The sequence below is a fragment of the Balaenoptera musculus genome, chromosome X (genome assembly GCF_009873245.2).
Source record: "Balaenoptera musculus isolate JJ_BM4_2016_0621 chromosome X, mBalMus1.pri.v3, whole genome shotgun sequence".
NCBI classification, from domain to species: Eukaryota; Metazoa; Chordata; class Mammalia; order Artiodactyla; family Balaenopteridae; genus Balaenoptera; species Balaenoptera musculus.
The window spans coordinates 84257256-84270660 of record NC_045806.1 but is presented as its reverse complement, the minus strand read 5'-3'; the positions used below and the strand labels follow the sequence as shown (position 1 = coordinate 84270660).

Here is a 13405-nt window from a genome sequence, read left to right as displayed (position 1 = left end):
CACTGTTCGAGGTATCAATACTTGATAGACATCAGTGTGTAAAATGGAGATAATCCTTGCCCTCATGGATTGGAGGAGACACACATTCAACAAAAATGTTCTTTTTTTTTAAACAACTTTATTGGAGTATAGTTGCTTTACATTGTTGTGTTAGTTTCTGCTGTATAGCAAAGTGAATCAGCTATATGTATACTTATACCCCCATATCCCCTCCCTCTTGTGTCTCCCTCCCACCCTCCCCATCCCACCACTCTAGGTGGTCACAAAGCACCGAGCTGATCTCCCTGTGCTATGTGGCTGCTTCCCACTAGCTATCTATTTTACGTTTGGTAGTGTATATATGTCCATGCCACTCTCTCACTTCGTCCCAGCTTGCCCTTCCCCCTCCCTGTGTCCTCAAGTCCATTCTCTACATCTGCGTCTTTATTCCTGTCCTGCCTCTAGGTTCTTCAGAGCCATTTTTTTTTTAAGATTTCATATATATGTGTTAACATACGGTATTTGTTTTTCTCTTTCTGACTTACTTCACTCTGTATGACAGACTCTAGGTCCATCCACCTCACTACAAATAACTCAATTTCGTTTCTTTTTATGGCTGAGTAATATTCCATTGTATATATGTGCCACATCTTCTTTATCCATTCATCTGTTGATGGACACTTAGATTGCTTCCATGTCCTGGCTATTGTAAATAGAGCTGCAATGAACATTGTGGTACATGACTCTTTTTGAATTATGGTTTTCTCAGGGTATATGCCCAGTAGTGGGATTGCTGGGTCGTATGGTAGTTCTAGTTTTAGTTTTTAAAGGAACCTCCATACTGCTCTCCATAGTGGCTGTAACAAAAACGTTCTGAACTACAATTGTGTGTGTTTAGTGGACCAACCTTCATTGGACATCTACTATAAGCTAAGAACCGGAGGACAGTGATGAGTAAAAACTGTGTGATTCTTGATCTTATGGAGCTTACTCTCCAGCTCCCAGAGGGTTTATGTTAACTACGGGAGAGAAGGGGGACACAAACAATTAGAAAATTGTACAAGACCATATAAATTTCCAAAAGCTACCGAATACACTGTGAGGTCTCTGTGGGAAGACATGGGCCATGGTCTGCTCTCAGGCCAGGGAAATGACATATACAAGGGCTCATTGTTAGCTCAGAGGGGAGATGGGTTCAGGGGAGCAGTAGGAAACAAAGTTGAATAAATACAGTAGGGCCAGATTGTGAGGCCCTTGAAATCAGATATAGTAGTTTACATTAAAGTTATGTGTTAGGAAATAGTGAATCTGTTAAATGAGTGTGTGTGTGTGTGTGTGTGTGTGTGTGTGACAGAGAGCGTGAGAGAGAGAGAGAGAAAGAGAGACAGAGAGAGGAGAGAGAGCTAGTGAATGAGCAGAGGAATAAATTCTACCAGGGTTGTTTTCTTTCTAAAAAAAACCCTTTGGGCTTCCCTGGTGGTGCAGTGGTTGAGACTCTGCCTGCCAATGCAGGGGACACGGGTTCGAGCCCTGGTCTGGGAAGATCCCACATGCCGCGGAGCAACTGGGCCCGTGAGCCACAATTACTGAGCCTGCGCGTCTGGAGCCTGTGCTCCGCAACAAGAGAGGCCGCGATAGTGAGAGGCCCGCGCACCGCGATGAGGAGTGGCCCCCGCTTGCCGCAACTAGAGAAAGCCCTCGCACAGAAACGAAGACCCAGCACAGCCAAAAATAAACAAATAAATAAATAAATAAATAAACAAACAAACGATGGAAACCTTAAAAAAAAAACAACAAAAAACCCTTCACTGGCTCCCTCTTGGCAAAGAGTATAGTCCCAGCTCTTAGCAGGGCACACCGTGCCCCGCACAAGCAAACCCCACCTATGTCCTCAGCCTAGTTTTAAACATTCACCCCATGACTCCTCATTCTGGACACACTGAACTTCTTGCTCTTCCTTTCACACTGTGGTAGCTTGGAGCAGATATATTTACTCTACCCTGTAACCCTTTCCCTTCTTTCCTGGGCTGTTGAGACCGTATCCATCATTGCTGCTGAGAAGCTTCCCTCAGCCCACCCCAGCCAGAAGTGGTTTACTTCACCTTCCTTTCTATCATATCACTCTGTACATGTCTCAGTTACAGGATTTATCACACTTATTGTCACTGTTGATATATGACAATCTCTGTCCCCTATTCTACTAGTCTGTTCATCTCAGAGTCATCTCTGTCCCCTACTAGACTGTGAGTGGGACCACGGCATAGTCTTCTTCATTCCCCCAGCACCAAACACAGAGCCCAGCACGTGCTAAGATGAGGATGCTGCATAAGGCCTCATGTCCCACTTAGGGCTGGAAGGAGCAGGGCACAGGGGTGGCAGAGAGAGATTAAAGAAAAAAATGAAGGAGAAGATTATGGAAATCATAGGGAGGTCAAAGTAAGGGGATAAATGAGACAAGAGGGGCAGCATTTGTATGAAGCACTGGGATGGGTAATATGAAGACCTTGCTCAAAACAGATGGGGTCAATTTAAAAAACCAACATTTCTTCAGCACCTACTATGTGTGGGTAACACTATGTTAGACACTGTGGGAGATATAAAGTTAAACAAAACACCTCTCCCTATGATTTGGTTGGGAAGATAAGACAAAGACTGGCAACATTCATGCATACAAATACAAAGTTTTAAGGTTCTTAAAGTTCAGTATCATTTTCAACTTCAAGACTTTTAATATGAAGCCCCTCAGCAGTCAATAAGGTATTGTTTTAAGAAATATTAGATAGGGAAACTGACTTGCCTAGTTGAGATCTCAGCAAAGCTCAACAAGCCCAGACTTGAAACAATTTTCTTAGAAAGTGGACTAAGACAAATTGACATGGAAATGTAAATTTTAATACCATTTAGGAGTATTTCTCATTTCTCTGTGTCTCAAACTGTATATTATGAGCCTTTTTGAAAGAGGCAAGATCAAGGCTGGAAAGGGAAGAAAGGATTCATAGAGAATCTGAAAAGACAAGAGGAATAAAAAGATACTCCTATTCAGGAAACTAATTTTTAAAACTATACCTATGAATTATCTGTTTAAATGATGATATTTAAATTATGTGTTTAAATGATGTTTATCTGATGGCTGTAATGTAAAATATGACACTTTAAGAAAATAAGTAGAAGGTGCTTTTAGATTTTACGATAGGCACTTAGCCAAAGGTAATTGGAGGGATTCTAGAAAAGGTATTAGAAAATGAAAATGGTAAGATCATTATGTGAATAAGAGATAAGATGCATTCTGTGCGAAATGCCTGATGTCTTTTTACTGGTTCCTAAGACAAGCAGTAGTAATGTCCCAAGACATTATCAACTTAATTTTTCTGGTTTATGTCAGTGCGACACTGGGATGGCTTAGACATTTAGTTTTTAATTTCATTTAACTTAATCAAACCTTGGCTGACTACTAAGTGGTTAGCCTCAGAGACCAGCTATGACCAATGAGCTGAACAAGGATTGGCTGAGCACCAAAGGAGCTCATCAACTGAGCATTGTGTCCTAGGGTTCTGGAGAGTATAAAAGGGGGCGCAGTAGTTTCTGAACAACGGGATGTAAGACAGGTAAGTAGAGAAAAAGCAGGTACTGAAAGCAGGTACTGTAGTAATGGACTAAGGGTATGAGTTAACGTGAGTAGTCACAGTATAATCACTGATGTTAAAGAAAAAGGTATGTGTGTGGGCCGGGGTGGGGGGTTGGGGAGAGGACGCTCTCATTGAGTTGGGTTTGAGCTGAACCTTAAGTTGGGGGGGGGGCAGGAATTTTGAGTTTGGAGAGTGGGAAGTGAGCAGGGAACAGATCTTATTTATTGGGGAAGATAATCATACTGGCTTATTGTGGAACAGAAAATTCACTTTGGAAAAGCTGTAGGAAATAAGTTGATACATGTGCTGGGGGAGGCATCATTTAAATGCCAAAGAAAAACATTTAATCTAATCTTGAAAGTTACACGAAGTTAATAGGGAAGGGACACAAATCTATACTAAATATTGAATGTAAAACAAGCAGCAACAATACTTAAGGAAGGTATCTTCTTTTTTTCCTACATTTTCGGCATCAAACATGTTCTTGTGCTCAGAAAAGAGGGAGAAATTAAGAGGCTGAACCAGAAGAACTATTGAACTCTCTACCACTCTGGGATGCGCAGGATTACCTCCTAGGTGATTGGGCTATTGAGTGAAGGCAAAAGTAAAATTCAACAAAAAAACCCAAGCACGAGGCAGAATTGGGGAAACCATTGAGGTTCTTGTGCTTCAGGGGCTGCAAAGAGTCCTTGTTTGTGTTTAAATGTACAATGGCAGCCATGTCTCATCACAGAGTGGGCCCCATTTCTGATGAGGGAAACAGAAGTTGCCAGGGCTTAGTCCTAGGCAAGTTACTTAGCCTCTTTGAACCTGTCTCCTCATCTGTAAAATGTGGGCAGTGGTAGTCCTCACCTCACAATAAGGGCTTTTGTAATGTAAGCATGAGGCAACGCTTGTTGATTGCTTAGCAACGGTGGTTGGTACATAGTCAATGCTCAATATTGTAGTCATTATTAATACTTTAAAGAATAATCTTATAACCTAGAGAAGTACTTGTTACATTGCCTAGATGGGATGAGACGCCCCTTTGTCTGGGTTTGGACCCAGACCCAGGCCTAAATTTGAACTAAACTGAACTTCTGGGTTTGGTGGCATGGCAATGGGGTGGGGTGGGGGGGAGTAGCAGGGTGGGAGGCTCTGGTGCAAGGTGTTGTGGCCATAGGAATATTAAATTCCATGTCAGCTCTCGGTTTAATTTGGCACCGACTGCTATTCAAACAAAGCAGCGTTGTGAGTGGCAGAGGAAGGGAGAGGAGGAAAATCAACACATACTTGGAAATAAGATGTGGCTTTTGCTTTGACTATTTTGTTTTTTCTTCAGCCACAGAAGTATTTATTTGCTCTCAGGCTCACAATGAAAATCCCTTTCAGGACATGGTACAAACCTAAGCTTCAGAGGAAACTTCCATTTAAGATGACAAGAATTTAGCAAGACTTCCCTTGATACTTTTTTGTTTTAATATGAGAACCCCTCAGATAGTGCTATTTAGTTTAGGGAGACAGCTTTAATTATACTTAGAGCCCCCCTCAACCTCATTTCCTGTAGCTATGGCATATGTGGTACTTTAAAAGTTGATGTCTGCCTTATGCCTGATGACCTTGGCTTAGTGTTTACAAGGTGTACAGATGTATCATTTACCCATTCTCTCCATGTATTTATGTGTTAGGCTTTTCTAATTTTAGGATAAGATTTTAGTATAAAGTGTGGCAGTGCAATAATTCTCCAGTAGTTGCTCTCTTGGACCTCAGACATCTGGCATGGTGCTATAGGAGCTGGTCCTAGGTCAATATTTGAAGCACAGGGAAGCTCTGTGTGACCAAGTTAATGGAACTTTCCTGTTTTCTGGTTCTGTGGTATATGTTTAAAGCAAGGTTTCGAGCAAAAAAGTTTAGGTATCCATCTCTTCTTCACTAATGCAGGACTTATTGCCATAGTAATACAGTAAATGCCCATTTGTAATGTTAAGCTTGTGTCAATGATGATGTAAATTGGTTGGTTAGGAAACTGATACTGTCTTCTAATCCCACCCCCCTAGAAATAACACACACACACACACACACACACACACACGACACAGTTTCTTCCCTCAAAGAGCTTATACTTTAGTTGAGAAACCAGACTTTAATAGATTAAAAAAAAAATCCCTCTCCTGAGGTTTCCAGTATTTAGGAGACCGTGAAGAGGGCTGTTTTTTTTTTGTTTTTTGTTTTTTTTTATTCCACTTTATCCCAAAGTCTGACTTCGGGCTGCCTGTGGACATAAGGGACCAGAAACTTTCTGGTGATTCATTCTCATCCTGTAAGCAGTTTAAGTCCTTAGGAACACGTGGTCTCAAGTTCTAGGAAGATCTAAGCAATTGGGAGAATTTCTTGGGGATGAGCAGACACCAAATACCATATACAGCTTGTATAAGAGGGGAGATGACTGCAAAGCACAGTTAGCTCTAGTTTTGGCTTTGCCATTAGTTGTATGACCTATGATTTCAGCCTCTTTGTGATCAGCTGGTTCTTGATCTGAAAAACCAGAAGGCTGGAATAATACAGTGCCTTTCAGTTTTAACATTTAAAAGGGGGTCACATTTACCTGGTATTCTCTGTAGCGCCCTCCCTTTTTGAAGTTTGTAGCTAATAGCTGAACTTACATTTCAGGATTAAGTACTTTAAAACACTTTTCCTCAACTCTCAAGTCACTTAGAGGATAAGGGAGGAGAGGGATAAAGGAGCTTGGCAAATTCTTGTAGAGAAATTCTAAAATTCATTATCTTTCATACCTACCTTTGGAATTCGTACAAGTGATTATTTCTTATTATTCTTATGCCCCCTCCCCACCTCATAAAACAATGTTCAAAAATCGAAAAGCACAAAACAGGAGAAAGGAATCAGCGTAATTCTACCATTCAGGTAAATTGCACTTTTCCTTTCGGTTTTTGTCTAAAAACATGTGACTGGACGTATCGCTCTGCGATCTGCTTTTGTTTCTCTTTGGAAATATATTTCTTGAGAGTATTTTGCTATGTCATAAAATATTCTTAGGTCACTTTTAACCTCTTTCCATTTCTGTTTTTCCGGCGAGGCCGAATCTCAGAGCGCTGCTGGTGCTGCTGGTGCCGCTGGTGATAGAAACAATATGATGCAGTTATAAGGTCAGGGGGAGGGGTGGCGGGCGGGAAAGATTCCTTGAGCGAAAAAATGAAGCAAGCTCCCCTTTGAAGATCTAAGAAATTTCCGACACTAGAACCTTTTGTGTAGAGTTTTCGGCAACCTTCGGCAGGGGGCGCTCGGAAATTGTCGTCACTTTCCGGACAGCCTCCCGGGCCTTGCCCTCTAGAAAACTGTACAGTGTTTCCGGCTCTTCTCAGTCGCAGACGCTCGTAACTTTTCGGCACTTTCCGGGGAGACTCGGGGGCTCCGCGCCTCGCTCACTCTGTTCCGATCGCCTGGCGCGGCGGGGCAGGGTCTCGGGCTAGTCATGGCGTCCCCGTCTCGGAGGCTGCAGACCAAACCGGTCATCACTTGTTTCAAGAGCGTCCTCTTGATCTACACATTCATCTTCTGGGTGAGAGACGGAGACGCCAGGGGACGGGAGGGGATCCCGGGCTGGGGTCGTGCGGGGGTGGGAGGGTGACCCCAAGCGGAGGGAGCTCGGATCGGGGGTGGGGAGGGGAGGCGCTGGTGGGGCTGGGGCGGCGGTCGCTGCTGGGGCCCCGGCGCTGGTGACGACGTGCTGGGGCTCGAGCTCGGGCTCGGGCATCTCGCCCGCGCGGGTCGGGGTGTCGGGCAACGGCAGCCGAGAGGCTGAGCCGGGACCCAGACGTGCCTAGCGTTGGAATTCGATCCGGGGGGCGAGTAAGGGAGTGAATCCCCCCAGAGCAAACAGAGGGTGTCCCCGGACCGTTGGAGAGGCAAGGCTTGCCCGGCCCCGGTGAGGGTTCGCTTGCATAATAGTCTTTTTCTTTTCACTGCTTCATAAGAGGGGAGTATTTCGCAGGTAAGTATGGTAATGGCTCCACTCCCGCCAATCTGTCCTTGGGCTTGCTTTGTGTACCATCCCTTTGTACCCTGTGCTCATCTCTGAACTGGGGGGAAGGGGAAAGTTTCTGGAACTTTTAGAAACACTGCCCCCCACCCCCCCACCCCCACCTGCGGAAAGGTTTTCTTCCTAAGGCGGGTGTAAAACAGTTAAGTTTTGATCCCTAGGGCAAAAAAAACAGATAAAGTTTAAGAATTTTGTCAAGGTGCCTTCTCTAGCTGCCTCTTAGTTTTGTCCTGGCCACAGTGATCCAGCGTGTGGATTTATCAAGGCCTGTTCTTGTGTACAGCCCCACCCCCTTGTCTACCATATCCCAGCCACAGCTCTTTGGCCACAGACTGCTACATCAATTCTCACACCTATTGTTTCTTAAACACCTAGTGGTTTGTGGTTTGAAGATGTTGCTGTATACAGTGTGTAACTCTCAGTTCTCTGATTTCCCACATAGATCACTGGTGTTATCCTTCTTGCTGTTGGCATTTGGGGCAAGGTGAGCCTAGAGAATTATTTTTCCCTTTTAAATGAGAAGGCCACCAATGTCCCCTTCGTGCTCATTGGCACTGGCACTGTCATTATTCTTTTGGGCACCTTCGGCTGTTTTGCTACCTGCCGAGCTTCTGCATGGATGCTAAAACTGGTGAGTCCTTGCTTTCTTAGAATTGGTTGTTGGTTTTTGAAAAGGCTTATATGTTGTAGGCTTTGTTTCTTGGAACTAGGCATGGCCCTTTTTGATTTTTCCTCTTCCTTATGAAAACTTAGCAAGTAACAGTGTAGCTGCCAATTCCCACCTTTGTTGTGTTTTCCCTGCCCTTTTCCATAAAAACGTGCTGAACATTGACTCCCTTTGCAGCTGTGATGTATAGACTGACTTGGACTTTTCTTTTTATCCTGCAGTATGCAATGTTTCTGACTCTCATTTTTTTGGTTGAACTGGTCGCTGCCATCGTAGGATTTGTTTTCAGACATGAGGTAAGCTTGAGTTTGGGAACCTTAATATGTGAAAATTTATCCTCTAAGAGATAAAGCTGGATAAATTTAAGTAATAGAGTTAAGCGACAGCTTTCACTAGTTTAAAAAATCACTTACAGCTGTGTTTAAAGCTGACTTTTCAACCTGTAGCTGACAGTAATGACTTTCTGGTAAAAAAAACCTAGCCCACTTTTTTGGTAAAGACTGATAGTCACCAGAAGAAAATTGAAGGTACCCGTAATTATTTGTATTTGCAGTCATTTTTTCTGTGTATAAGTACCTATTAAAGTGTAGATAGTACAATTTATAACTTTAGCGATAGGAAAATATTTAAAGCACAAAATTGATAACACAAAATTGATACCTTCTCCACTCATCAAAACCTTAATAAATCTGGGGTTAGGAAGTCATTCAATGAGTACTGAGGGCTCATCAATGAGAGTGGTAGTGCAAAGTGGTAGTGCATTCTCCCAGAGTGAGATTTTGTAGCTTAAAAAAATCCCATAGGCATCAAATGTGTACTCAATTGAAAGTGAAGAAAGATTGAGGGTGGGAGGAGATACAGCAGAAGGAAGCTGACACTTGAATAAATACGTGTTCCCATAGCACTTTGAACTTCTAGTCGTTATCATCTTTTACTGGAATGTTTCGCTTAGGAATCCCCTTAGCTAAACTTACATTGCTTAGAAGACAGGATTGGACCATAGACGTTAATTACCATACACATTGCTGCTATCAAAGATAGGACCATTGGTCGGATGTGGGAATTTCTTATTTGACGTAGAAACCAAAAGAACATTCTAAAATCTTTGTTTACTGGCCTTGTGTTTCTTTGCTGTAGATTAAGAACAGCTTTAAGAATAATTATGACAAAGCTTTAAAGCAATATAACGCTACGGGAGATTATAGAAGCGATGCAGTAGACAAGATCCAAAATACGGTAAGTGGTCATAGGTGGTGGCTTCTCAAGAGGGGAACACATTCCTTATTCCCTCAGAGAAGAGGATAGGGCCCTGCCTACCAGACGTTGTTCATTTGTACTGTAGCAGTGAAAGTAAGGCCAGTCCCAAAGTGCTAATCTCATGAATTATAATGCCAATAGAGAACAGCTGCTTTAAAATATGTCTTACGGTAGAGATCACCAAGTATAATCTAAGATGATGGTTTAATTGTTTGACTACAAAGTGGTAATGTGAACTATAAATGCTTCTGTTGGATTTTTTTCAGTTGCACTGTTGTGGTGTCACCGACTATAGAGACTGGAAGGATACTAATTATTACTCAGAAAAAGGATTTCCCAAGAGCTGCTGTAAACTTGAAGGTTGTTCTCCTCAGAGAGATGCAGATAAAGTAAACAATGAAGTAAGGAGTAAAACAAGAATTTAATTTTTACTCACAGTACATGTAATCTGAAATAGGGTAGAGCAGGTGTTATTCTCATTGAATAAATGAGGAAACTGAAGCTCAGAAAATTGGTGACTTGATTTCACACTTAAATGCATAATCCAAGGTGGAACCTGTGTTCCTCAAAGGAGACAGGATTTGTTATGAAAGAATACATTTTAATAAAAGAACAATCAAAGGCTAAGGTAGCTCATCTTTCGCAGAGATGTGTGATCAAAGTATTTATTATGGTTTGAGCTGTACTTAATGTTTTTTTTTCTCTTCCATTAGGGTTGTTTTATAAAGGTGATGACCATTATAGAGTCAGAAATGGGAGTTGTTGCGGGAATTTCTTTTGGAGTTGCTTGCTTCCAGGTAAGTCCTTGTAGTTAGGAAATGTTTCATCACTCTTGTTAGGTGTAAGCTATAAGATTTCCACTTTGAAGGCTTCAGTTTTTGCTTCAGGGCCCTGGTTAGCAAGGGCATTTTTAGAGGAGTCATATTGTCACAAAACTCTCAGTTGCTCATCACAGTAGAGATGTAGTAGTTTTGCTCTTTTCATTCCAATTTTTGGTTGTCTTGCATCTTACGTTTTCCCACACTGTTTTCCACAACTACAGAGTTCTCTAAGACCTGCCCTGCTAGGTCTTTCTGAATCTGCACTAATAGCCGCTAGCCATCTTTCAAAAGCTATGTGGCTAGTGGCCACCGTGTTGGACAGAACAGGTATTGCAGAACATTTTCATCATCACAGCACTGTTTTAGAATCCTCCAAGAGAATCTCTGCCTTGATAGATGGACATTTTACTTGATGAGATGCATATTCTAAGCCATATCCTTTTTGCTCTGATAACTGAGAGGAAGAGTAAGAAAAGTTTCCCCAAACTTCAAGATTCTCCTGAGTGATTTTTGTCAGTGGTGGTTGTGAAATTCCAGATCACAATAGTAGTTAGACTTCACTTATATGCTTACTCTAGAAAAAAACTTAAGGAAATTGGTACTGAATTAGCAGTGAAAGGAGAATATACCTGTATCCTGAGGTCTTTAAGCTTTGTGTGTGTTTAATTTTGCTTGTATTTTATTTCCAGCTGATTGGAATCTCTCTAGCCTACTGCCTCTCTCGCGCCATAACAAATAACCAGTATGAGATAGTGTAACCAGCACAACACGGGCCTATTCCTCTCCAACTTTAAGGTGTGTTCATTTTGATGCTCAGCTCTCTAGTGTTAGTGTTTACTCCAGCCTATACGTGTAATGGATGGACTGAGTTTGCCAAGAAGGTCATGTCCAGCAGTGCATTCAAATGTTATTGGTACTGTGTAACCCTTCATAGGCACTTGTCTCTCAATACAAGTCATGGCCAAAAAGGACAGAAGGGCCTCTCTGGGTTTACCTGCACATGTCAGCCTAAAGATCCTAAGTGGTCCCCTTTCTAACAGATTTGGACCTAGTGTAGAGAAGTGAAGAATCCCAATAGTGACCTGGCAAGTACACTCTGCTCTTGGTCAATATCGGCATTTTCCCCTGGTCTTTTACCTAATTCTCGTTTACTGCAGTCCTCTGGTGGACTGTTACTAGAGCCATAAACTCATCTAGCTTAACTAGATTTTGGAGAAACATGTGCTTCAATAACTTCAGTATTTGAATGGTAAAACGTGAGAACTGTAGCTGGCTGAATTAATCCCTGGGGCGCCCTTCACATTTGAATTGAGCCACTGACTGGGAACACGTGAAGGTCTTCATTAGCAGACTAGATTAAAATGTGTGGAAAGGAGTACAGATATTGAAATTTGGGTTATAAGTAAATTAACTTTTTTTCTTTAATTTTAGGATATTAACATCCCCACCCCCAACCCTGTGAATTACAAGATCGCCTGGATGGAAGACCGACATTTCTTACAGATAGATTGAAAAACTATACCAGTAGTCTGATTCGATCAAGACATTTGCTTGATATGTTCGAAGTCCACCTTTTGTCCCATTCATGTTAGATAGTTGAAATCCCCATGTCACTCTGAAACACTGGAAGAGCTTAGTAAATTGTAAATGAAGCAATACTGTGTTCCTCTTGACTTTTTTTTTTTCTCAGTGTGTGGCTTTTGAAAGGCACTGTGAGTTTGCTGTCAATGTAGTGTGATCGAAAATTGATCCCTCCAAACTGGACCTTTTCCCAGCCAGGGTTATGTGGTGTGATTGTATAATTTGCATCAAGAAGTTAAAATGTTTTCATTAGTCTCTGTTCTGCTGATAGGCAGAGAGTCACATTGTGTAATTTAATTCCAGCCAGTAGTTGAATAACACCCATCATCAGAGTTGCCAAACGGTAGTAACGACGGTCTCTGACCTCTAAGGCACCCAAGACTATAAAAGGCACTACCAGTCCTCTGTGATACACCAGGTTGCAACACAGTTAACACTTTACATTTCTTTGCCTCGAAATTTAGGTATTTGTACTAACATTCATATTTCCCCTATTGTTTGAAAAGTTCTAATTATTACTTAATGGTGTCAAGAGTTATTGTATTCTCCTTAGGAATTTAAAGCAACTCATCTTCATTAGCTTCAGCTGGTATTTCCTTACCAGGTTGATAAGAATTGTCAACATTAAGGTTAACTTTTAATAGTCTTAGTTTTGTTTTGTGCCTTTGATTAATATAAATCTTTTACACAATAAATAGTGTTTTCCTCTAAAATCATTGTGTTTAACTTTTGGAAAATCTGGGATGGTTGTTTTCCACTGAGAAAGCTAAGCCCCATATTTCTACTTGGAGTACAGTTTTAGATATGAAATATAAAACTGAGGTCTTGACTCTCATTTTAAAAAAGTCCCTGTTTACAAAAACTATTCCCTGTGAAAGGATTACATTCCTTGCTATGAAATAGCATACGCTTAGCATTCTCCTAGAGATCAGACTCTTTTTATTGTATAGTTTACATTAAGAAGTTGGATAGGGAGAGGTATAACTTGTACCTTCCGGCTAGTAAGGAAATTAATAATTAAAATTGGAGTTGGAATGGGGGAGTTCTTTCTTTGGTTTTGAGTTTCTTTACATATCCATTAGTAGAACCTAGCTCATCTGATCGCCACACATTCACACAGTCCTTGAATTTGATGGTAAGGGGGAATCAATCACAGTTATAAGGAAAGTGGATAAAAACTACTAGTTGAAAAAGATTAATAATGAATTTTGGGGTACATGTTTTAAAGTACTTGGAGTTACTGCAGAGAAAGGATATTCTCCATTAAAACATTTGATGGGTGACTTTTTTTTAATGTTTTATTTATTTTTGGCTGTGTTGGGTCTTCGTTGCTGTGCGCGGGCTTTCTCTAGTTGCGGAGAGCGGGGGCTACTCTTCATTGTGGTGCGCGGGCTTCTCACTGCGGTGGCTTCTCTTGCGGAGCACGGGCTCTAGGCAC

General features: G+C 41.7%; 1 protein-coding gene across 3 annotated transcripts; it reads left to right on the top strand.

Moving 5' to 3' along the window:
• The first annotated feature begins 6937 nt into the window (after window positions 1–6937).
• Window positions 6938–12662, top strand: TSPAN6 (tetraspanin 6). 3 transcript variants are annotated; one of them, XM_036841118.1, is made up of 8 exons: window positions 6938–7161; window positions 8084–8125; window positions 8530–8604; window positions 9446–9544; window positions 9832–9966; window positions 10279–10362; window positions 11076–11181; window positions 11818–12044. In XM_036841118.1, exons 1-7 carry the CDS (start codon window positions 7075–7077, stop codon window positions 11142–11144), a joined length of 591 nt encoding a protein of 196 aa, XP_036697013.1. In that variant the 5' UTR covers window positions 6938–7074; the 3' UTR covers window positions 11145–11181; window positions 11818–12044. The 3 variants fall into 3 exon arrangements, with proteins under 3 accessions (XP_036697013.1, XP_036697014.1, XP_036697012.1); XM_036841117.1 differs by having other exon boundaries at window positions 6939–7161; window positions 8084–8272; window positions 11818–12662; XM_036841119.1 differs by lacking the exon at window positions 8084–8125.
• Window positions 12663–13405: the final 743 nt, after the last annotated feature.

Coding starts and splice junctions, on each gene's coding strand:
- TSPAN6 (XM_036841117.1), top strand. CDS start 7,075: ATGGCGTCCCCGTCTCGGAGGCTGCAGACCAAACCGGTCATCACTTGT. Junction 7,162..8,083: donor TCTACACATTCATCTTCTGG/GTGAGAGACGGA, acceptor TTTCCCACATAG/ATCACTGGTGTTATCCTTCT. Junction 10,363..11,075: donor TTGGAGTTGCTTGCTTCCAG/GTAAGTCCTTGT, acceptor TTTTATTTCCAG/CTGATTGGAATCTCTCTAGC.